Genomic DNA, 26,317 nt, shown 5'->3' with positions numbered 1-26,317 from the left:
TCTCCTTGTGGAACCTAGAGCCCGATTACAGTACAATCCCTGATTCATATTTCTTTATGATTACATATAAACAGTGTGGTTTATTTGTGGACATAAAAGGCCCTCCAAGGTCCAATGCTTCATACTAGCAGGTAAGGAAAGACTTTAGGGGTCAGCATGTGAATTGTTCGAGGATTGTCTTCTGATGATGTTTGTGGGCAGAAGATGTGCTATTTAGCATTTAATTAAGAACCTTTCAACCTCAATGTTGAGACATTTATCAGCACCCCGGGGTCCCTGTGATGCAGTAACTAAAACTCATCTTTCATAATGTGCGGCTTGTGGTTCCTCCGTGTTCTCTTCCTCTAATATATCACATCCATCAGCGAGTTACTGTACGTATTGTTCTCACAGTCACAGCAGCGACCCGGCTGAATGAGTTAGGATGCAATTGGGTGATGACGTCTGGGGGCAGCAGCAGAGGCCAGTAATGAGCTTGTATGTCAGGGCTATAATCTCATCTACATGTAAATGTGTCTGGTCCACTAATTTATTCATCCAAATGAGATGAGGGATCAATTTATCCCTCATCTCGCTATCAACATGCAGCAAAACTTGGTCTGAAGAGAAGTGGGGAGTGGGGACATCTGATTCCACCAGCAGATGTTGTTGAATATTGAATTCCTTAAAGCAGGGAAAACATGGGAGAGGAGAGGAATTTTATATTCTCTTCAAAAGTGAGGTTGAGAAGCAATGTGGCTTGTGTAAGGCTGTGTAATTGCTTCATATTTAATATGACAAACATTAGGCCGGGTGGGAGAGAAGCTGGCTCAGACGAAAGGAGCGGTTGCGTGCTCTTGCTTTTATCCTTGTCGGCCTGTTTCCGGTATGCAGTTCTTGTGTTGGCTGCAGCGGTGCATGAAACGTGTCACTGGATGAGTGTGGCCAAGCACTCACGGTGAACCTGTCTCACTGGCGTGTATGTGCAGACGTTTGTGTGTGTGTGTGTGTGTGTGTTTAGTGGAAGTTGGTTAGTAATGTTAAATCGGTCTTGTCTTGTTGCACTGAAATGTACTTAGACTATTTTTGGACGATTTTTCTTTTTTTTATCTGAATCTCAGTTTCTTTTTCCAAATACTGGATGCCGTTGGAGGACAGTTGTTATCTTGGCAGACAAACTGTCATTACATTGTGTATACATTGTGGTAATCAGTGAGATTTACAGATGTTTTAATTTTGTTACCTTTTTATGTGGATGTCCAATCAGTGCTGATTGCAAATGAAGTCCACTGAAGAAATAAATTCCCCATTGCGCTATATTGACTGAAAAATTGGGTCTCTCCTGCAGCGGAGCCGTGCCAGCTGTGCCTACATGTACCAGATTGCATTGCGTGCGAGCACTGATTTAGGTGACAAATTCACAAAATTTCCATGAAGGAAATACACCTAAACCTAAAAATACAACAATAATCTGAATTCTGATTAAAATGAGAAAAATACAATGAACAAATTGCCCCAAAATCGTCCTGCTGGTCTTGGTTGTCTTTTCCAGTTTATCTTCTGGATCCTGAAGGTTTCCAGCACACACTTGTCACATTGAGGAGGAAAACTTTCATGCATAGTATCGCACACACGGCTTGTTCTCTATGGGTTGTCGTTGTCGACAGTGTCCAATGAAAACTGCCTAGGCTGACATTCATTACAGCAGAATAATGCCATATCTGTAAGCATTGGAGGGCAGTTTGAGTGAAGGCACCACCAGTTGTTGTTTGCTCTCGGAAGCTCAGATTCTAGAGGGTCCCTGCCAGCCCTATCCTGCGTACTGCAGCTACAAGCTCCAAGCTGCCTCTCTCCTGCTGAACTCGTCTGAAAATGGCTGAATATCCAAGTCAGTCAAAACACTTTCAAATCTACCACGTAAAATGTTACTCTGTAAAAACTCCTCGTCCATAACATCCTCTGCACTCTGCATGTTATTTTCGCTGAACAAAGATGTTTTTGAGCTACTTTGCACACCACAACTAGAGGAGCAATCTTTAGTTCTTCTTCATATCAAGTGTGTCATTCGATTTTGCAGCTAAGCCATAGAGACAAAGAGAAAATCACTGAAGGACGAGTTCAGGATCGGTTTTAATGCTTTTCAACTCTATCGATCTGTTGATCAGTCCATGGTTTAGCTTTTTTTATTTTTTCTTAGGTCAGTTCTTTCTTTTTTATCTTCGCTGATCTTGCCCAGTATCAGCCATACAATTAAATTATCCCAAGAAAAATCCTCCTGCGTCCTTTTTTACTGGCTATTGCACTACTTGCTGCTAACATTTACCTGTGAAAATGTAAACATAGTTTACCCCAAGCTGGGTGCCATTAAGTGTTTTGTCTGATATCTCAAACATCTAGTAACAAGCATTAAAAATAATAATGTTGAAATGGCCAATCTTCTCGCTGATGTTCTTGTTTGCTTATCTAGGTCATATAGAAGCAGTTTCATAAACAGTTAAAAACTCCTTATAGTAACTTTAACAGTTCCTCGTATTAGTCAAGCTCCCAGTAGTGGATTCCACACTCAACATAGTGCAACTTTGTATCCTAAATTTTAAATTATTTGCAAGTGGCGAGCTTGCAGTAGTTTTGATTCTGCTAGAGTAGACGTTTCACTTGTAGAGGAGGTAAAGGTAAAGGCTCTGAAATGGGACACGGCTCTTGTGCGATAGCCCTGTCAGAGACTGGTGTCTTGTCCAGAAAGAACCCCACCTCTTATCAAATATAATATAGAGTCCACCTCCTTATGACCCTGGATAGTTAACCAGGTAAAAAAATGGATGGATGGAATACTGTTGCTGCCAGAATTTCCTAAAATATGAATCCCTACTATATTGATTTTGTGTTTTCTTGCTGTCACTGTGCCGTCTGGGGACAATGATTCGATCACTATGTAGTTTCACTGGAAGGCCTAATCTTGTAGCCCAGATGAATGGTAAGTGGTCTCTAAAAGGCTGTCAGGTGTTATTAAATGATAGCTTTCTGAAAAGGTCAGCAACCCTGTCTGTTCACACACACACACACACACACACACACACAGACACAAACATAACCATTCCTCCCCTGCCATTCCCTCCAGCAAGGAAGATGTGCAGTGTGAGCCTCAACATTGAGAGATAAACAATGTCATTCTGAGCTCAGAAATAATGCTATCATTTCAAATATGTTAGCTTTATTTAGCTGATTAGGTGACAATGATTCACCTGCAGTGAAATTATCTAGTTTATTGCCTTTTTGAATTACCTTGAAAAACTCATGAGCTCATCCCTCAACTTTATTTTAGTGAAAGCAGATTCTGAGCTGTCCTCATCACATGAGGACCCTTTTGCTGTAAACAGTGCTCAATGTCTTCTTGTAACAGGAAACAGCAAAAATGTGGATGTTTGTGAAGATAATATCAAGGAGTCAAGGCCTCAGAAAAACAATTTTTTTTAAAAAGAATCATCTCCATAAATACTTTTATATGCTCCTTTAATCATATAGTAGAGCAACAAAGTTTTGCTTTATTGAACAAGTGCTTTTGCTAGTTTGACAAATACCATCTAGAAAACTTAAAAAGCGGCACTTAAACATGGCACCAAACTGATCAATGGACAAGAAATGTGTGGCGGTTTCAAAACAAAAACATAATTGAACAACGCTTTGCTTTCTTTTTTCAAAGAAGTCTCCAAAATGGAAAAGATGTCACAAAATATCACTTCCTTAAAGTACCCTGGGACCCAGACTCCACAGTGCCAAGCTTTGTTATGCCTGTTATGTTTTACAACTCCTTTTATGAGGAGAACATTTTGTTTCCTCCTTATGTTCCCAAATCCTCAAAGAGTCCAAGATTAAATGTGTAATAATGTGGTTTCTTTTTGAGGGTTGGATGAGGTCGTGCAATAGTGCAATTAACAATCATGAATTATTCATGTGTACAAGAAGATGCAATACATTAGCCGTTCATCCCCAGAAGGTGACACATTCTCGGCCCAAGCTAGTGGAATAATTGTCTCTTCTCATTTTGTCAGTAGAGTCAAAGGAACAGACACTTGAAAATTACTGGCTCCAAAGGTCGTATTTCATGTTGGACTCATATTTTACCAGACATTTAAAGAGGAGGAGGGACAATTCCAAGGTCATATCCGTTTTGTAGACTCCTTAAGAAATTGGTCTGGTGTTACACAGTCTGTATTGACGACATATTTACTGTCAGTATTAATGTGTAAATCTCATGAAGCTCATGAATGTTTCATGTCTCTATTTTCATTTGTACCCTGCAAAGCATTATGTGGTATTAAGTAAGGAATTGCCTGTTAATTAATTTTTGGACCCTAGACCGATTTTTAGGCCCTCAGCTCAAAAATAGCATAGCCATACAATAATGAGTGTAGCGTTGCAACTGTAAGGGCTATTTTAATACTTTTGGTATTAAAATAACCTTAACACTTGTGAGATGTGTTGATATGTGTAATTATCAGTATATATGTTACTGGTTAAGAGTAAATTAAGATGGCACACAGCACAAATTGAAAATTCAAATTTTCGACTGGAAAAAAAAGCAATTTCAGGATATTTCTTTATTAGAAATCATGTAAATCCAAGCTTTTCAGCTCTGCCAGATCATATAACTATATGTTGAGGGTCTCTAAACAAAGTTTTACTTTGATATAGTGAAGCTTTATCTAGTACATCTTGATCTAGTACGGAGAGGTCAAACGAGGTCAACCAAAATGTAATTTTGTTCCAGCTGTTTCATTGCAATTTTATATACTATATAATTATATATTTCACTTCTTTTATCACTAATAGTGTTCAATATATCCATATGCAGCAGTTTGGCATCATTTTGAGAGCCTGGATCCTCTCTGAGACTGTTAATGTTTGTCATCCATGGGATTTTATCGTCTGAATTCCAGTTTTTTTTTCTTCCTTACAGCCTGTGTGAAGGGACGATTTGACCCAATGAACCTTCCATAGACGCGTCACAGCCTGCTCTGTTGAAACAACCTAACGTGACTTTGAATGACAGAACCCGTTAGCCAATCAGAAAATAAAAACTACCCGAGTGTCAAATTTCTCAAATCCGATTTGCTGAGACGTATAACCCTGCCCCTTCCGCTAGCAGGCACACAAGGCACACATCGGCAGCGCCAGCTTTGAATCCACACAGAGCGGCGTCCGATGAACAGATGGACAGTAAACATGAACGGATTAATTTTTTTTTTTTGCTGCAGAACATCTCAAAGTAAGGAGCTGGTTTATGATGTGATCGATTATGCGGATTATGATGATGGCTTTGTTTTGTAAGTAAAACTGCGAGGCTGTGTCGTAGCGGAATGTGAAAAAAAATGGCTGCGACCGTTTGGTCGCTAGCGATGTCCTGAGCTAATGGGTGTTAGCATTGAATTAATTTTTCAAAACGTTATTGGCATAAATGTGGCGAGTGGGACTGCCTAGGGGGTGCTATATCGATTGTGTTACTTGGTATTATATGTAGCTTTGTCATATGTTGTGTTTGGAGTGTGTACAAACAGCTGAGATGACTTTGTAGTGCAGGAGCTGCAGTTTGAGCAGGTATGCGGCATCATTATATTCGTTACTTATGAGTGCACGTTATGAGTGGATTCATTTTTAGATGCATGCGTTGCCCCCGCCGGTGGGGGCACTCGGGTCAAATTGGTTTTAAATTATGTTTTGACATGTGTGTTAGTCTCCGGTGTGTTTAACAGCTTAGCTTTACATGTCTTTGTCTCTTCATTTTGTGACAACATTTAAATAAACGTGTTTATTTAACCATGCTAAGCTGCAGCTTGTGGTAGGTGGCACTCTGGTTGGTTCTTTAAACAACTCACAAAATCAATTAAATGACTAATCAGCTCTTGCAGTGCAGGTTCTGTTCAAGCTCTTTTCACAGTCGTTGCATTATTCTCTTGTTTCTGTGTGCGTTGTTTGACTCTTTGGATTCCTGCTTGTGGATGACAAAAAACCTGATTACCTGCAGGATGAGTTCAGCTGAGTAAGCCAGTGTCTTGACATGATCACCTGCGACGATGGACAACTGCACTCTGCTAGAGTTAAACAATACTGCAGAGTGATTTAAAACAGTTTAATGCAGTGACGTGCAGTGAGGTTCGTGGCTGGTGAGTCAGATTTACAAATATATGAACCCAATAGAGTAGCTTATATCACCATTCAATTGGCAGCTTGCACATTGACTACTGGTTGTTTTTCATATCAGCATTATTTACACACACATAGGTAAGGTACATATTTGATTCCACCGGGAGCGTGTGCGCCGCGACCTGCCCCACCGATCTGCCCCACCGGGAGCGTTTCAGAAGCGGAGCGCTCGCGGGCACCACCCGCGAAAGTCGTGAGATTCCGCGATAATCTGCGTAACAACCACGGATGCATAAAGAGAACAACAAACACACTTAAGGTTACTTTACCTGTCCGACGTTGAATTGCTGTTGATTTGTTCTCTCGCACGCCATCTTCTTTGAGGCAGAGGTAGTGTTTGCCTCCCCACTGCAGTTTAATGTCACTGCGGTTTAATGTCAGATCAGCAACACTAAATATGTTCTACACATACATGAAATACAGTACCTATTCTATGGAAAGAAAGGACATATAATAAAAGTGTCTACAGATATTACAGTGGTGACAAACAACAAGAAAGCAAAAGGCACGCGTCACAACCCAGTTAGTGAGGGATTGCGCAATCTGAGGTGAGGCACAGCTCGTCGCTGCCTCACCTCGCGTGTCTCCTCTGTTTGAACAGGACATGCGTTAATTTAGCAATTTTGATTATAAAAATGCTTGAAATGATTGGAATCATACAGAAATTACATTTATAGCACAGATCAGTAGAGACATATTCATATTTATTTTATTTTAGCATTATTTGTTTTTTACTTGCCTGACCACACGTCCCTGATTTAATGGGTTTTTTTCCCAGCATGATGCCACATCCCAGTGGATAGAAGATGTCATTGTAGTTTGGTTGTGTGATTATTTTTATTTAAATCCCTGCCTGAACGATAATATTAGAACACAGAGTCAGGGATGAGATTTTGTCCTGAATATAGCACTGTCTGTTTAAATCACCCTGTTGAATGTCAATGCCCAAGTGGAGTGGGCACAATTTGCAACAGAGTGAATACAGATCAGTAGCAAAGTCAAACTTTTAAAGCTCTGAACAGAATATAACCGATGAAATAAGTCGGCAACTACACATGCAGAAAAAAAAATTGATTTCCCCTTACAGTATTGGTGTCTTGTCATATTGTATATCTTTTCTGTTTGCCTGGATACTCTTAGTAGTTACCTTTTGCGTCAGCTAGATGTCAGCAGCTGACAGTCTTTAGTGGGGTCGCATATTAAAGCAGACCACAGTGAAATGTTGGGATGACCTCATATTGACAAAATATCAGAAACACTAGCACTTTACTTTACAATCTAATGCAAGCAGTCTATGAATGCAAACCAATCTAAAAACAACACAGCAAATGGCTGTTTTTATGACTTTAGTTTTGAATATGTTTAATTTTCGAGGCTTTTCTTTTTCTCTTCATTGTATACTAATTATATAGCCTTCACTGTATTGGATTAATGACCATTGTATTGATTAAACTGTATATTAATCGATCCTAAATGAATATATATGGAATACAATAAAATGATCATTTACAATTAGAACAGCTTAATATGCATCTTGAGATTGACTCCCCTCTCTCAGTATTCATCAGCAGAGGGCAGTGTGTGTCCTTTTTCCTTCTCTCTTCCCTCCTCCGTAGAACAGACTTGTCTTTTGAGCTGTGAAATTACTCTGGTGGCTCAAATGAAGACATCCCCTCTGTTCCATGGCAGCCATCTGCATGCTTATTTTGTCTTCCTCTGTATCCTACGCCTGTCCTTACACCACCGTCTAATGTCAAACAAAGCAAGACTACAGCTCTGTGTTTTTAGCCTGAAAGAGGAGGGTGCTCAATTCCAACATGCAGACAGCGACTGTGATGATTGTGACCCCATTAAAATGTGACTGTGTGCCAAAGCTGGACTGGACTGCTGCGGCTGCTGCTGCTCAAACACCTGACATGATTAGTCATGTTGTAACTCATCAATATAGTGTTGTTTTCTATGTAATTCAAACTATTAGTTTGGAACCAGATTTTTCATGTAGAGCGTATTTTTACAGTTGCATCTATTGTGTAGGTTTCAATTTATTTTTACAGTTTAAGCTTTTCATGTCAGGTTATCAAAATGTACTGTTTTTTTAACTTTAACTTTGGCTGGTGAGCATGAAGTGCTGTGACTTACTGTGGTGAGGATATAAGCCTTGTTATCCCTCTTGCTGCCACGAAGAGCCCTGCACAGACACTTCAAGTCAAATCTTATGATTTTGGTTTTGACATATTCAATGCAGGATGCTCACTGTACTTACTGTTGGAATAAGATTCACTTTCTTATGTAATTCATCCCTTTGTAGGATAAGTGTTACTAGTTCTTCAAGTAAAGCTTATATCAGCTAGTGCCATTTTGATCTGCACTATAGTGTGGATTTCTGTCTTTTGTTGAGGCCATTTATCCCTGTTTTCACATTGGTTTATGCATTATACTGCATAAACCAATGTGAGTAGAGAAAAACTTGTCATCCCAAAACCCACTGAATAAAGAGCTAAAAGCTTTAAGATCTGTTTTTAGCATCATTTTCGAATAAAGCACCTTTTATTAACGGTTCATAGGTTTTAACTAAACACAATTGTTTATTATTTACTATTTACTGCCCAGCTGAAAAGAGGGGTGGCTGATTACCCTGGAGGTGCTGGTGTGGAGAAGAAAGGAGAAATGTTTGGAAGGAGGGAGGAGGATGACAGCAGATGAAAAGAGAGAGTTTTGTTATGTTAAAGACAATGAACCAGAATTAACTGAAGATATTTATGTTTGTTTTTTGTAGCGGCTTTCTGCTGGAATTCAGTTTACCTTTTTGCTGAAACACTTTGAAAATATAGCATTTTGAGTTTGAAACTACCGCTTGTCCTAATTTGTGCACCCACGTCTCAGAAGCCGAACCCGACCTCTCAAGACATCACAATATATATATATATATACTATAAATGATCTATTGAGCGATATTATATAATTTGTTGACCATCAATAAAGTCGTTACAACTTTATCCTTTATAAAGGGTGCCTTATGGAAAGAAGGACTAAAATCGTAAATATTATTAACATGTTGATATCATAACTAATGCTGTTATGTGTTGATTTAATAAGCTAAAACTGTTTCCCCAAAATAGAACTTGTATAGTGAATGTGCAGACACAGTATGTTGTCATTATCATGTGAAGACTTTGCACCAGGGCAAAAATCATACAAACATATAAGATGCTCCTGAATATACCAGAAATGTGCTTCTAACAGCAGGAATGAGTGAATGAACATCCAGCAACCGTTTGGCGCGTGTGCCACCTCAACAACTGGACAGATTGAAGTGCACTGGGGTGTTTCGACCCTTGAATACTGTACGTGGCTTTTTTTCTGCTTAAACCTTGCCTCTACCCGGCCTTAAAATCATGTGGCCAGGGAGTCATCCATTCCTCTCCTCTGGGTACAAATCAGACTCAAAGTGAGAAGTATAGTAAGAGCAAAACCCATTCTGCTGAGCTTATCCATAGTCTAAGCGAGCATTGATTTCACACCAGATCAAATCTATCTTGTACTTTTTGACCAGCGGTCTTTGAATTTAACGCTGGAGTTCCAATGCAAAAAGAAATAAAGGAGCTTTTATTTGAATCAGTAGTTTTTCATACATGCTGCGCTTATAAACAGACATTTTCCCATAATAGCCAGTTTGGCTGAAGCCCCACGGTTTGCACTCTATAGATCATCTCAGCAGTCCTTGTTTAGACAACAGTGACGGATACTGTGAGCTGAGTCGTCCGGTCTCAGCTTGAGACACCACAGCTGTACCACCCTCCACTTTTCCTTCTCCTTTACCCATTAAAGAAACTACACGCTGGGATCCTTCCTTTCCCATGCAGCCTATATTTTCTCTCCAAAGTTTAAATAGGCATCGTATTTATCCTTTCACAGTAATGTCACGACTCAGTGAAGTCTAATTTTACATATTCTGTTAGTTGTGATTGATAATTAGCTCATAAACAATGACATGTTTTTTTTTTTTTAAGGCTAAACCCTTAAACTTGCAGCACAGCGTGATTTCCACTCTTCCTCTTACTGTAAGACTTTGCAGTCGGCTAACACAATACTACTGGATTATAGAAAAGAAGCAAAAGTTGTTTTACAGTTGACAAGAGAGCTACTTAATCATGCTGCTCTGTAACACCAGACACTAAATAAATGTTAACATAATTAATCATAGTCAGCACATCACTTTCGGTCAGAGAGCTGCGATGAAAATGAATGTTAACAGTTTTCTTAGGGTGTTTTCAACACTTATTCCCCTTAGTGGAGCAGAATGTATTAAAGAAAAGCCCTGTTTACTTTGAATACAGATGTTTTAACTTCCCTGTAAGTTTTATTTACTGATTACTGTTTAGTAATTTAATCTCATAATGGTTCCACTACTCTGTATTTTTATAATTTGTGGCTGGAATGAGCATTTAAGTGTTTCAAAAATCAACATGTCTAAATACGAATGACTAAAATATACAGTTTAGTGTGTTACCAAACAGAGGCTCATAAAGTTTTATATTCTGTTCACAGAGTTGATAATGATTACCCACTTTCTAAGGTAAAGATGACTACAAAGCATGTTTGCCCCGTCAAGTGAGCATCCTTGGCTTGCGTCCTAAATGCAAGACAAACTGCTTTGAAGCATCTTCTCCTTCTACTGACTTTCTCTTTCCCATCTTGTCTTCTGCTAATAAAGCAATATGTGACATGTGCTTTAGGGAAAGAAGAGGGTGTGTGGGTGTGTTGTTTGCATGTGTTTTATGATCTTAATACAAGCATAATGATACGAGAACGAGATAGTGAGGGGGACACTAATTACTTTTTTTCTCATTACTTTCCGCTCGTCAGGTTTTAGCTCCTAGTTTTTCAAACTGTGCAAATGTTGCAGACAGGTAAATTCCTCACATCAAAGTTGTACTGAAATGTAGACTATGTTCTCCTCGCTTTTTGTGTCAGGATACATAAACTATAGTGATGCCTTTATTTTTCAAAAGAACATAAAACAGGTTTTTGGACACAATTGTGGAAATGGGTGTTTTCTTACGGCAGCGAACATCTGAGAGCCAGCGTTGCTATGGATGGACTGAGTCTGGAGCATGTCATAGCCCTGATCATTTTATACAACACATTTCTGTCTCCCCTTTCATCAAGCCCGCGTAGCATTTGTTATTGTTAGCTACATTAGTCCTCAGTCCCTTTGCAAACATTTGGACATTTGGGAGGACACATTGTGCTGTTTCTTTTTCCTTCAGAAAGTGGAAAATTTAACGTTACCTGTACAAACAAATCTTTAACACTGAATCGTCAAACTGAACACTGTACTTAATCACCATTGTCACTATTCGAATCAGTAGCTTTTAGCTGTGGCACTCTCCCAACTGGTGATTGAGCGCTCCATTGTCAACTCTGAAGCGGACAATAGATATTTGAATGCATAGAAAGTTGGAATCAGCGCCGGAAATCTAAGCCATATTAATGGCGATGCGTTCGCTTAATGATGGACATACTGAAGTGCATTTCAACAGTCATGCGATCGCTTAGCTTAGAAAACAAGCTTCCAAACTTCATAGTGACTTCAAATCTTTGAACTGAACTCCACAACAATTTTTGGATCATGTAATTTCGAGGAAGCCAGGCTAACTAGCTTATTCGTGGTAAGTGGAATGTAGCTTAGCTTTGCAACACAATTTGGGTTTATGATCGGAAGTACTGAAACAACTTAACCTCAACGCTTTCAATTAACTCCAATGTAAACACACTGCATCATTATTAGATGTTAGACATCATTATTATCGTTTAGACCCTACCATTTTTGAACAAATACTCTAGCCTACGTCAAAATGAAACTGTCCAAGCAGTAAAGGATTTAATTTCAGCTAGACTTTTAAGAAAGAGGGAAACACTCCAGTACATCCCTGCTCAAATCCATTGAAAAGTATATTTGTTGCACCTCCTGTAATTTACTAATCCTCTTCACCTCACCAATGGGCTACAATAAAAACTCCAAAAATATTTGTGATCTTAAGCAACTATGTTGGCCAACAGGCTGATCTCCAGCATAAAACGACTAAAAACATTTCCCATGCAAAACAAAAAAAGTCAAGCCGAACCTGACACGTTGACACTTTCTTCTCTCAAGTTTTACATTTATATCAGGATTAGTCATGGCTTTCAAGCTCGTTCCCTGATTTTGATCACAGGATTTATTTCTCTGCATGAATAAATGTGAAGAAAGGCAGCTGGATATGTGCATCCTTTGTGACAGGAAATCTATATAGGACATATCTGTTGGGGAAATCCTCTGAGATCTCTAATTGTGGAAGGATTTTGAATTCAGGGAAGTCACAAAATCAATACTCCGGAGTGAACTGTGACCGGGTTAGGTAGAAAAAGTGTTGCTTTGTTTCCAGATTTTCTTTAAACTTTTGAACTTCACCGTAGACTGAGAGCACAGAAGGTTATTGGAACTCGGCATGATTCTGATCTAATCTACATCTCTCTTTTCTTTTTTTTTGTATTTGAGTGTGTCGAAGGAATTGTCAGAATGATAAACCAAAATCTGTCCTGTTAAGATCTCCACCTGAGATTTCACCCCTAGATACCCCACTCGCAGTCACGTTTCTACCGCTGGTCTATAGTATATTCCAGGAGGGTGCTGTATTTTACCTTCATGCTGTTTCCTCTCTCCTTCAACCTGCATCAGCTTCAGTTAGTGGTTTCCTACATTTCCAAGAATGCCTTTTGACAACCCCGGAAAATGTGCAGTTGTATGTGTTCAGCTGTTGGGCCTATATATGTATCAAGGAAAAGAAAACAACAATGACAGGGATTTTACAGGTGAGGTGGTGAGTTTTTCCAGTCGAGAAAAACAAGCACGTCCTGGTCCATTAAGGAAAAAGATTTTGTGCAACTGACCATAAACTAGTGTTGATGTTTAATCACTGCTAGAAATATTTGATTGATCGCAAAGAATACAAACTATCTAAACCAACTACTGACCCAGGAGTTTAAGGTACACTGTTTTTAGTATCATAAAATGTGATTTGGTTTGTAGATTAACTTCCCTCAACGATGTTTGTTTTGATGATTTCCATAATAGATGGTAACTACACATTTCATATTCTAAAGAGTCTTTAATTTTGTGTTTAGACGGTTAACTCGTTCATAGTGGGCATTAAACTGGACTCTGTTGCAGTGAGGAAGCTCTACCCCTGCTTTTACTTTAATCCACAGTCTGAAACTTGTCGTAATGGTCTCTGACTACTTATGGTGGAATTTTCCTCATTTCATTTGATGGAGATTGCCGCTGTATTACCACATTGATGTTGTGGCGGTAAATGTGGCGGGAGGACTAACTGGAGATGCAAGGTGGCAGCAAATACTTGAATCCTAAGGACAGGATTTTACTATATACCACCTTTGACCACAGTGTGGTCAGCAACAGCAGAATGGGGCTGTCAGTATTTCTGCTTTGTTGACTCCACTAAGCAACTGCAGAAGCAATGTTTCAAAGTTTATGACTTACAGTAACTTGCTGAAAACTTTAGCTGAAATATTATTGTTGTGTAGTTAATGCTACGGTTGAAGTTCTTAACAAACCACTCAGGTGAGAGCGTAGCAGTGCAGTGTGAGTACATTTTATTTGTCGGTGAAAACAATAACAACTCAACATCCAAGCCAGGTTCCCTTTTTGTGTTTGCCACCAGCTCATTAAAGTGAATGGGGTGATCCCTGACGTTAGCAAGTTAACAACTCCAGCTCAGGCTCACTTAAAGTGGGATGACCTTTAAGGTGGACAAGCTATTCTCTTTTAAGTGACAAGCCGCTGCTCTGAATATGCTTGTTTTGAATATAAATTGTTTAACACTTTTAACTGTTTAACCAATATCATTAATCAGTCAACGAATATATGGTTAATTATTAACATCCCTAACCGGTGTGTAAGGGGACTGCCCACTTTATCTGTGGCTATAATTCAACATTTTAGGAAATCTTACTCACTTTTGTAGTAGAGATACAGATTGATATCACTTTCAGAAAAATATGTAATGTTTTTTTTGTGTAAAATGTCACAAAATCAAAGGGATAAAAGTACAATTTATGTTTCATGTTGGTATGAATAACTAAATTTGGTACGATGCATTACGTTTATTATTTGTACGAGTGATATTTGTCTTTCTTTTCGGAAAAGATCTCCCTTCAGATTAAACGATCCTAATCAGCTTTATTTTTAGCTTTATATTGTAAAGCTGCAGTCATGAAAGCTCATTCAATTTTTTCATCCGTCATTAGATCCATGTTTGAAAGCGATACATTTTCAATTTGTAAAAAGAATATAAATGTTATCAAATTCTTATTTTGATTCTTGCTGTGAACACACTGTTCTGATTGAATTACAGTAAAATGATATCCAAAAAAACAGATTACACATTTAAACCTTTTCCCAGTCGAGTTGAATTATTTTCACATGGGGTGTGATCATGTTTGAAGGGTGGTGTTTTGCAATGAAATAATCTGTGTTCTGTTGTTATGATTATTGGGGAAAAACAACAGTGGGTTTGTGGCCTACTGAAAACAATGCTTTGCAATGTGGCATTCAATTTTAACGTGATTCTGCTGCCACAGGTTGAGTTGCTTTTGAATCACAACAGAAGCAGCCTGACGTTGCCAGCCTTGAATATGTCTTGTTGATTTGGTGTGGCTTGTGCGGTAGATGGATTAATCACCCGCACAGCTTTTCTGTGAAACCATCAAAACAACGTCAGCTCAACTAGATAGAGATGGAACGTCTGCGAGGACAATCTGCTCACTTGAATCATCCATCTGCAATGCACCACAATCTCCTGCACATTGTTCACCAAGCATCTTTCAGCTTCAAAGGAGGCAATGATTTCACAAGGCTGGGCTGGCTGGCTCCTGGATCCAGGTGAAACAATAGCTTAAAGCAGGCTTCTGGGCATGTGTGAATTTAAGCAGCTAGGGTTCCTCAGTCAACGGCTGTTTTTTTCTTGGTTCATTGCTTAATCCATTATATTTAAAGAAAAAGTGGTGACATACTGTTTTAGGCTCGTATTTTCTCCTCCAACAGGATTATTCCAGTATGTTACCAGTCACAGAGCACTCTTAATGGAGTGGGAAATTATCTTGACACACATATGACCTCAAAGCAAAAGGAGAGGGAATAAAAATAAATTTGTTCAGGGCGATTTGGTTTCTGTGTCTTTGTCCTGCTAGCTCTGTGCTCTTTTTGTTCCTCCATCTTTCAGATCGATTTGCAGGGAGACAGATAAATATGTCTCACAGGATGTAACGCTGTATCTTCTTTATTGAGGTTTGGTTTCTTCCTTCATCTTCTTCTTCAAGGCTCTGTTGTAATCTTACCCAGCTGTCAGATGCAGGAGAATATAGATTTTCAAAGATTTTTTTCTCATTGCTAACAGGTTCCACTTGTGCAAAAAGCATTTTATCTCAGACTTCCTGATGCTGAAAGAATCTTTCAAAATTGATATATATATATTGCATTAATGAATGTAGCTTATGCTCACCGATACTAGAGTTATGTTGCATAAAACTGAATGTATTACTATTGATGTTCATCCTTATAAACCAAGACAAAACATCCAAATTAATTCTGTTTCATGATGTATTCATTTAATGTTTTTTAACCAAACCGCAGGCTGAAAAACATTTAACCCTTCCATTTGTCACCCACAAGAGACTATTCAATGAGTTTAAATATATTTAGCATACACATAAATAAAACATAATAAGTTCAGATTACATAGCTTTAAGAAAGATAAGTCAACAATATGGATAACAGGAATAATAATAACTTTTACATCAAATATGAATACATTCATAAGGCTTGTCCATGTGCTTACTAAGTTTTAATTTTCCTTGTTACGTTTGACAAGTAGGAGCACCTCACCCAAGACAACTGACTTAACTACTACTATTAACTAAGCAATGAAATAGAAATCTAATTCTGTCATTCTTCTTCCACCCCCCTGGCTATATTGCCGGTGGCCTTTTAAAGATTCTCTCACTGTTTTGTTTTATTTTTATTTCCATCACCTCTTGACTAGTGAGGTTGAGACACTTTGATCTCAGGCACTTTCTGAAATCATGAGGTGGTCGACTGGCGAACAAATGTAATATTTTACACATAATGTAGCCTGTTGTTGTCTATAGCCTTACATTCCCTAAATACTGTACATCATTATTTAAAGGCATTTTCTCTTCTCTTATAACTTAGTTTTATAAAGGGAATAGTTTGACATTTTGGGAAATACTCTTATTTGCTTAGAGAGTTAGATGAAAAGATTAATACCGCTCAGATATTTGTCCGTTAAATATGAAGCTACAGCTAGGAGCATACTGACTGGAAATGGGGAAAATAACATGATGCAAAAATCAAAATTGTTGCACTTAAAATTGTCAATTATTGAAGAGTAAACATAAGTATAATTTGTACATAGATCTAAGTTTATAATTAACAGGTTATGGTTTTGAAAGGTGTTATGCGCCATTGTGCTCATGGCTGAGCACAATGACTTCCTTGAGTCTTTGCCAGGAAACCAGATTATTTCCCAAAATGTTATACGATTCCTTTAATGCACTTTTATTAAATTAATCTATAAATGAGAGCTATCGGAGAAGATTCTTACAAGCAGATCATTTTGCAGGCCTCTTGTACAAGAATGAATGAAAAACAGCAAGTGAATATCAGTTGAGTCACATGACCCCACCTGATTCTATTTGTACAAACTGAAACATGCTAGCGCAGCAGCTGATCAACCTATACATGAGTAAATGATCTTAGTCACACTTTCTGAAAATGTTTTACCCTCAAGTACATAGATGTTGCTTTATTTTCAGTCCAGGGTTAAATCAAATTCAGCTTATCATCTCCCAGACACAAGAGTGTAAGATATTGCGAACAAATGACACAGGTTTGGTCAATCAAAGAGGAAAACATTACTCTAAAAATTCCTGTGATATTTTAACAACATCCACAGTGTTGTCCAGTGTGGCAAAAAAAACGCACAACTGTCTTACACTATAGAGAAAGATAAAAATGAAGAAACGTTGGCCCAGGTCTGGAAAAGTAGTAATAACCTGATCATTAATACATCATGGAAATAGCCATTTCCTCATGTTTTAAGGCATACAGTCATTATGCACAAGTCTATGTTTTGAATCAGTGGTGCACAAACTGAGATCCATGGCTGAAAAATGCAGACTGTCCTGAATTATATGTACACTTATAGGTAAAACGATTACAGTGTGATCATGGCCCATGTATATGTTTGTAAATGTGCATGTTGCTATTGTCCTGCATTCTGAAATTCATGGTAGAACTCAGTGTGAACCTTAGTAGCTTCATTTTGCTGAAACTCCTTTTTTCTTGGTTCTTCTGAGAAGATGCTCCTCAGCTTCCAGATCTTAGACTTTGACAAATATATTAAAATAATTTTCCCACAAATGGATGCATCTTATCTTGGTGTTGATGACCCTCAAGTGATGCAATTAAAAACTTAAGTAATATAGATAATCAAGCCATTTTGTACTAATCTGTCTGATCTCCCTTCATTTTATGTCAAGCAAAATGTCAAGTGCACCCATTTCAGCACTTCAAACTGACTTTATGCCATTTACGACGTTTGTTTTAGTAAATGTACGTTAAACAACTTATAATTCTATCAATGTAACACTTCAGTCTCCAGGGAAAAAAAGCTTTACCGAAAACAGTGAGAAATACATAACAATTTTCCTTACTATACTCTGTTTAAGTTTCATATAAATGTATGTATGTTGTGTTTTACTGAGAGAATCTTTGAGAAAAAAAAATTAGCAATGCAGATACCTGTGTTTACCTTCTCTGTACATCCACATATATCATCCCATCGAAGCATGTCAGGTACTTTCCATATTTCAGTTAATAAAAACATGTGAAACATATTTTCCCAAGAGTGTCCACGCTCCCTCTCTGCAGTCTTTCATGTCCATGTCTTTGAGAAAAGCTGCATCTTTTGAGCATCTTTTGTCAGCGTCATGCATTTATGTACAAGTTAAATGTCACCAGGTATTCTGTATAATTCTACCTGTAAGGAGAAGAGGAAGGAGCCAGTTTCCCATCGTCTTAATTGTTTGAAGTTATGCAGGATGGATGCCATATGGAGATCACATCGTCGTAGATTCAGTTCACCACTGAGGAAGTTCGGCCTATTCCTTGCTCCTCCCGTCTTCATCTCCAAATCAGTCAACATAGTGTAGCTGCAACAACGCAGATGAGCTCTGATCTGCCCGCTGATGAAGTACAGCAAGAGTTGGAGACCTACAAGGTGGTGTAGATGTAGACAAAGATGATGACTACCAAGTTGAGAATGGTCCCAATGATGCCCAACATGGCCAAGATGCTCTCCTCCTTACTTTCCTTGTCTTGGATTCCCTTTTCCTCATCACTGTGGAGAGTGTTTACCATTTTCCCTGGAAAAGTCTGCAGTTTTTGTCTTAGACCAATCTGGAGCAAGGAGATAAGAGAGAAAAGAGAAACAATCCGTGAGTTAGTTACTACAACTGATTAACTTCCGTCCTTTTGAAGATGGGCTTTGCACAGTGTATAGTGAACAGCGATAACGCCAATTAAACAAAAATAAAAGTGTTAGTGAGGCAATACAATATTTTAACACTAAACTATGAAAAGCACTTGAGTGGTTGAATATGTCAAGACGGTTGTATAATACTTCTTGACATATTCAAGAAGTAATTATACAACCAATTACTTCTCCTTTAATAAATAGGAATGCTTTTCTTTTCACTTCGAAATGGTTATTTTAGTGACATTTATTTAAATATTCTAGTGAGGCACTGTTCAACTCCTGAGACACAAATACTACAGGTCTACTCGTATATGAACATTAGCATACCATACTTAATCTATCGTTCAGGTATTATTAACATCAAAGTAGGATTTAAGCCGTATACACTGCATATATACTTCACATTAAATACAGTAATGTAAACATGGTTGTTTTGTTCCTTTCTGCTTATTCTTAACACTTGTTTTCATGCTATTAACTTCACCTTATACCGCAATAAATTAGATAGATAGATAGATAGATACTAACTTTATTGATCCCGCGAGGGGAAATTATTTTGTTACAAGCAGCAATAGGTTACAGAGCAGCAATAGGTCACAGGTAAAAAATCTTAATATTATATAAAAAGATAAAGAAAAATACAAGAAAAATACACGTCACAATATATACAGTTATAATATAGTAAAGATGTTATATAAAAAATGCACACTATATACACAGTGAAAATTATGGCAAACATGATAACTGTGTACTTCTGAAAACAGACAGTCCTCTTGATTGACATGCTGGACATCAGAGGAATAGACTTGGCAGCTGTTTGAGTACAAAATGACTGCACTAGACTCTATTGAATTTTAGCTGTGTTACTTCTTCAACTGCTGTGATCACATACAACTTCTGAGTGTGCCAGCTCGCATGTGTGAGTTTTCAAGAGTGTGTGTGTAGGTGTGTTTGTATTGATTGGTGTAGCCCGTAGTGGATTATTAGAAACTAGCTGTATGTTTTCAGCCCTCAGGCACAGCAGTTTGTGCAAGTTGGCATCCAAATACCTCTCAGGAGGCAAGCTCTCTTTTTGCGGGTCAATGTGTTTTATACGCCGACTAGCAACAGTAAGGCATGTTAGCTAATGCAGACTAAAAATGTATATTTTACCAGGGAACTGTTCCTTTTGGTGAAAAGCTTAGATAAACAACATCTTTTTTTACTTCTAGCTTCAAGTTTACAAAAATATGTACTACCTGGGTACAGATCATACCTTTTTTGGTTGATGTACTGACTTACAATAATAAAAACAAATTTGCAATAAAAAAACAAATCTGCACTATCTTTTAATGTTATTATGTAGTGACACATCTCAGCTAGAACACCCTGCTAAAATGACATGTTCAATCATATTCACCATTTGTTTTCTTTGGCATCTGTATTGCGTTCTGTCTACACACCTGAAGAGGAATCATTCATTAGAAAATATGATGTTGTCCACTCACATGATCACACATTGAAGTAAAAGAAAACATTAAATATTTATTTTTCCTGGCGAAGAATCCTAGAAAATTCAAGTCAACTATAAAAGGACCAGCAATGGCTTACTTTTATGGATTCCTATAAGTTTATATAAAAGACCTTTCATAATGTTAAAGTCAAAGGCCTTTTGTTCAGGCCTGTTTATATAAGGTTAAGAGCATGAAACTGATTGTCTTCACTGAAAGGCTAACATCCCACACGGTGACTGTGATTGATAGCAATGTCCAATCATCGGCATGCATTGTTCTCTTGACGCACATAAAACCCCCATCAGGTTGTGTTTCTGTGTTGAAGTGTGCCCTCCTCCTCTGATCTGTAACAATGGGCTTTGATTGCCTCTCCTGGGGAGCACTATAAACAGGGTTTCCCTCAACATGAATGGAGATCTTTGTGAGGCGCGCTGGATGTGCCCTCATGCATAAAGACGCCTGCTCGCTGCTGATATAAACAAGCGCTCAGCAAAAAAGAAAAAAAAAACAAGGGGGGTGAAATGTGCCCGAGGATGTTGAGGAAGATGAAGGAGGACGAGGAGAAGCAGCGGTGGAAAATAACTAAGTACATTTTCTGAACTAAGTACTGTACTTATGTACAGGTACTTGTACTTTACTTGAGTATTTCCATTTTGACACTTTATACCTCTGCTCCGCTAAACTTACCTGAAATCTATGGTTACAGGTTACTTTTCAAGATTTTGCATAAAACAACTATGATGAGCGAATAGAATATTTTGTTCAAGATAAAGCCAGTGCTTCTCAACCTCTTTGTCTTGGGACCTACAAAAGTTGTGTCAAGTTGGGGTCCCTTGTCATGCTTCAGAGGACACATTTTCCCTCTAAACTTTTTAAATTGTTTAATTTTAATTATTGTTCTTTTTTGGTATTTCTTTTGAAAAAAACAAAGACAGAGAAATAAGTATGAAAAAATATGTTTTTTCCTCTTATTTCTCATTAATCATCTCGGGACGCATCAGATTTATCTCGAGACTGTGTAGGTTGGCAACCACTGGACTAAACTCCCTAACTGTATTCAAAGTAGTTAAAACTAGCTCCACCTTGACCACCTACAACATAAAGATGCTCCTTACACATTGATGCATCCGTATTAATGATCCAATAATGTCATATAATATATCTATCACAGGGGACGTTTTAATGTAGAACAAGTACTTTTACTTTTGATTTAACTATATTACTGATAATACTTAGAAGAAGGAGTTGGACCTTTATGTAGTATGTTTGCATTATTATTACATGAGGAGAGGGAGGAAGGATGGTGGAGTAGGAGGGTCCAGGCTCTGCCAAAACCTAGGTGCCGAGAAGATATTCTTTACCACAGAGTACAGCTGTCACACAGCAAGCCCTCTGGACGCCTTCCAGTGCCTCCTCAACCAACGTCTCCAGTGTTCAACAGAGAGCGTTTTCAAGTGGCAGCCAGTGCTGGAATCCTGCAATGTGCCATAATCGTTAACCACCCATAATGACTCCCTGTTTCTGTTTTACACTCAGGATAAACTGAAAAGGATTATTAATCCAGTCAAGATACAGTACACAGTCTCCACTTATCCACCTCTTATTGATTAGTAATTTGACTGTGTGCTAGTCTGAGATAGGATTTAGTTATCTCAGTATTGATCCCAGTTGTCACTCAAGAGGTAATTTCCAACCATTCCAACACTTCTAATACGTCTTAACTTTCCCGTCTTTGATAAAGCTGAGCAGGTCTGTCGCTGTCAGGGCCACTCATGATCCAAATATGATACATGCAGCATCTCCTTGAGATGTTTTTCCCTGACAAGGCAAGCTCACACCTGGTTCTTTGCTTGTACAGCAACAGCCAGAAGCGTATTTGTATAAAAAGAGCAGACAAACAGACAACGAGAGAAAGGGAGAAGTAGAAAAGGGGGCGATGCCATACCTGGGTCAACAAATCCGGACACTCCTGCTACACCTAACAAAAGCTAACATCCTCAGATCAGATCAGTGAAGAGTAAAACCTTTTGCCACTTGAATAATCCTGAGCATGTCAAACGACATGTAGATGCTAACAGAGTATGACAGGCAGAAGTCGCTTTTGGCATTGTTATAAAATGGAATATAAGCAAACAGCTCCCTCCTGAGTGTGTGTACACACACACACACACATACACAGGTTGGCGGCCATCATACACTGACAACCACACAATCACAAACACACAAACATATGGTCTAGTAACAATGTAACATATATTTAGAGAAATCAAAAAAGAAGAAGACGAGGAGAAGAAATCACAAGATTTCACAGTTTTGTTGTGGAATCGGATGAGATTCTGCCAGTGAGTGTGACCCATTTTCCATAACCTGTACTCATTGTTCTGTGAGTGAGACGGAAGTGACAGATCTATTTTGGATGGGACAAGAACTGAATTTGCAGAGAACTTTGATCAAAACGATCCTGCTAAAGACCTTACAGAAAAGTTTAGACATGCAAGAATCTACAATTTGAATTGATTAACATGGAATCTATATTTGACAAAAAAGAAGGTTTACATAGTATTACAAAAAAAAAATGATCCTGTGTATATGTTCCATATGAGGAGAGTGTAGTAAGTCCGTCCAAAACCAGGTTAGCAGAAGCTTTGTTTGGAATTCAGTTCAACTATTCTTCATTTGAACAAAGGACTGGTTGAGTCACAAATTAATTTTCCCATATACAAAAAGCTAACAAGAGACATTTAAGATTGTCCTGCTGTTACATAATAAGCAATTAAACTTGTTAGCAACATGCATGAGGAACAACTCCTAGAGGGGCATGTGGATGTTCTGGACAAACACAGCTAATAGTAATCTAGTAAGAGTAAAACAGGAAAGACAAAAAGAGAATGATTCAGGGTGTCTCTGCTGCCTTAATCAATGATTCATACAAATATAACTGAGCCTGAAAATATCCCACATTTATAAAGAATATATCACGATGCATAATAAATTCATAGCTACACTCTGTCATGGCATTTAAAAACTGTATTTGTTGACAGTTCACAGCTGCTCTGCACATGATAATGGGTTTAATAAAGAAAAGAAAAAAAAACTCTGGATGTGGGATGACAGTGTAGACCTACCTTGCAAAGCATCAGGAATAACATAACATTTGACATGCTGGAGGGGGACGCCTTTCCGTAGTGCACAGACATCCCTGGCAACTAAGGTGAAAGTCAACCCCTCTCATCCTTGGGCTGTGGAGGGGCACAGGATCCAGAGAGGGCAGGCTCGTCTTCCAGGCGCTCCAATTTTAGGGCTCTCGTTGGATGTTGTACCCTGCAGCGCTCCAGCGTCTCCTCCCCGAATTTCATCTCACTAGTGGCCAAGTTCTAGCTGCCGTCACTTTCTCCTCCTCAGTGTTGAGAGAACTGAAAACTGTGCTGCCCACCTCGTCTTGGCTCTTCCTCCTCTTTATCTGTTTTGTTTGCCTCCCCACCTCTGCTTCTTTCTTCTCCTTTTCTTCTTCTTCTCGTCTGTGAGGAAGGATGATGTCAAGTTAAAGAATTAAGTCAGTTGATGAGCAGACAAAGCTGACAGACAAAGCTGTTTCATGTGAATATTTCCATCCTCTTTTGTCTTTATTCCGCAAAGCTTTTTTTTTTAAAAGAGAGATTTCAGTCTTGCCTCTTCTGCCAAGACCCCCTTGTCAAGCCTCAATAAAGGCTCATCTCCTCTATCAAACTGTCATACTACTCAGCAATGTAAAACATGTTTAGCTGATGTCTTGGCTTCTAAATATTTTATGCTGAAATAAAAAAAAAAATGGAAAAAAGGCACCCCTGCTGAAGTGGTGGAAGCCCCTGCTTGCTCTAGCCAACATGATGTGTAACCTAACATACCTTTTCTTGCACTCCAGTGGCTGAGCGTCTATCTCGAACTAACTGAGCAGAGCGTGAAAGCTGGACGGCTGAGAGAGAGAGAGAGAGAGAGAGAGAGAGATACAGGGGGGGTGCAGTGAAGGAACCCGTTGCCTCACACTGACGCTGTTGTGGTTGCTTTCGAGAGGTATCCCCTGCTCCCTTTCTCCAGCGCATATTAATGCAGCCACGGTTGCCTGGCAACCGACTCAGGGGAGTCACACAGAGCCTGACGACGAGAGGCATTTGTGACAGAGGCCAGGATGAGGAGCGAGGGTCTCCTCTGTTTTTGTATAATACTGAGTGTACATATGATTGTGTTTGATGTAAAATATGCAGAGCTGACCAGCCAAATCAGTCAGTGTATGTGTGTACAGTATGTGAGGGTGTGCTTGTGTGTTTGTGCAGGCTCCATTGGACAACCGTCAGTTAATGGGTGTGTGTTCTAGACAGAGTGAGTAGTAGTTGTGTGTGTGTGTGTGTGTGTGTGTGTGTGTGTGTGTGTGTGTGTGTGTGTGTGTGTGTAGGTGTTTGTATGTGAAGACCTTTCATGTGTTTTAATGCATAGAGCAAAACAGACATTGTACAAATTAAAGTACTGGTCACACCAGCACTGAATTTATTTAATTCCAATAGAATTGCCATGATTAGTGGATGTGGGGATAAAGTTAACTTTGAAGTTTGGTGAGATTTGACCTGCAAATCCGCACTGTGACCAATAAAAAGCTGTCTTGACAGTGTTCACTTTTCAGGGACCGGAGAGTCGCTGTACAAAATGGAGGAAGCAATTGCAGCTAATGAGCTGTGTTGGACCATTCACGTTTTAGTTTTTCTCTGTCAAAGTAAGGAATATTCCACAAAAAAGCAATGGTTTGCACACAGTTATGAGAGAGGAGTCAAATGCACAAATACACCCTCAACTCTGAGAAGGGAGAGCATTATTTCCCCTCTTTAATCACGATTTATTGAACAAAATGGTGTACAATGATTAACAAAATGTCAGGGGGGAGGAAATAGAGCAATAAAGAGTATAGAAAAGCTTAGAGAGGGCACATCGCCAGGATATCAATTTGTATGGGACAAAGTAATTAGAAGTAATCAGAAGTTAGTACTGTTTGCCTTCCTTTAACGGATTTTAACTGGTTGGGCTCAAACATATATGATAGGCTATCATTCTGTGGAAGGTGACTAGCGCGTCTTGTGGATTGTGACACTTTTAAAATCTTGTAAAACATTTTTAATGCCGAGATAGCTAATTATTTACCCACAACAGCTTGCATTTATTACAAGTGGCACATGCAGGTGTAATTCTCACATCATGTAAAAAAATATCTAGCATTTTTGGCAATTTGTTTGCTGTTGATTGTAAGATGATGCATCATTCATTTAGAAAACTTACATTTATTTCTATTTATGGAAACATCATCTTGTTTGAAAGATCTAGCTGCATTATTATTTGTTTATTAGGTGATTACAGGGAGAGAGATTGACCGAAAAATGGATTTCTCTTAATAAAATATCTCATAAACAACAGGAGAAAACCAGGCTTAGTAGCCTATAGGCTAACAAACAGTGAACCACACTCACAAGCTCGAAACACCCCTCGACTCACTGCCCTCTCACACACACACACACACTCAAATACTCAAACACACACGTAGTGTAATGTTCAGAAATTTGTCAAACAGAGGGGAAGAAGGCCATAGAGGAGAAGAAGGCCACTGAGGAGAAGAAGCAGCAGCCCCCCCCCTTTGCACTCTTTGTTCCATCAGCAAGCAGGGCAGGAGTCAGCAGGTCAAAATCAAAAGTATTTAATATTGTTAACAGAAGCCAAAACAATCACAAACCAAATTACACTATCGATAGTAAAATATTTCAAGAAATATGAGACCTCATTCACATCACAGGACAGATTGATGTATCTGCCCCATGGTACGAAGGAAGTCTGATTCTCTCGGGGGACAAACAGCTCCTTTGTCCCCCCAAAGTTACATACATCACATTCCTTAGCCTATCGATCAGCTCCACGATTGGCTGAAGTCCAATGAGCTCCTCCTTGGATCCTGACCCATTGTCCTGGGCAGACACCACTGTCAACTACTTTCTTCCCCTGCTCCTGAGA

General features: G+C 38.7%; 1 protein-coding gene across 1 annotated transcript; it reads right to left on the bottom strand.

Moving 5' to 3' along the window:
- Positions 1–15,860: 15,860 nt before the first annotated feature.
- On the bottom strand, positions 15,861–24,207 carry tunar (TCL1 upstream neural differentiation-associated RNA). The gene is made up of 3 exons (XM_068717818.1): positions 24,178–24,207; positions 23,419–23,811; positions 15,861–18,721 (listed from the first exon to the last, which is right to left on the bottom strand). Exons 2-3 carry the CDS (start codon positions 23,488–23,490, stop codon positions 18,536–18,538), a joined length of 258 nt encoding a protein of 85 aa, XP_068573919.1. The 5' UTR covers positions 23,491–23,811; positions 24,178–24,207; the 3' UTR covers positions 15,861–18,535.
- Between the last annotated feature and the right edge of the window lie 2,110 nt (positions 24,208–26,317).

This window comes from Cebidichthys violaceus, unplaced genomic scaffold (genome assembly GCF_023349555.1).
Source record: "Cebidichthys violaceus isolate CVI_PGR_0920_01 unplaced genomic scaffold, fCebVio1.0.p SCAF_22, whole genome shotgun sequence".
NCBI classification, from domain to species: Eukaryota; Metazoa; Chordata; class Actinopteri; order Perciformes; family Stichaeidae; genus Cebidichthys; species Cebidichthys violaceus.
Note: the sequence above shows the minus strand (reverse complement) of the source record. Positions and strands in the feature narration are given on the sequence as shown.

What these genes read in the sequence shown, in the direction of transcription:
- tunar (XM_068717818.1), bottom strand. Translation starts at nt 23,490, where the DNA reads ATGTCTGTGCACTACGGAAAGGCGTCCCCCTCCAGCATGTCAAATGTT. An exon ending in TATTCCTGATGCTTTGCAAG is followed by an intron (nt 18,722 to 23,418) that starts GTAGGTCTACAC and finishes TCCTTGCTCCAG; the next exon opens with ATTGGTCTAAGACAAAAACT.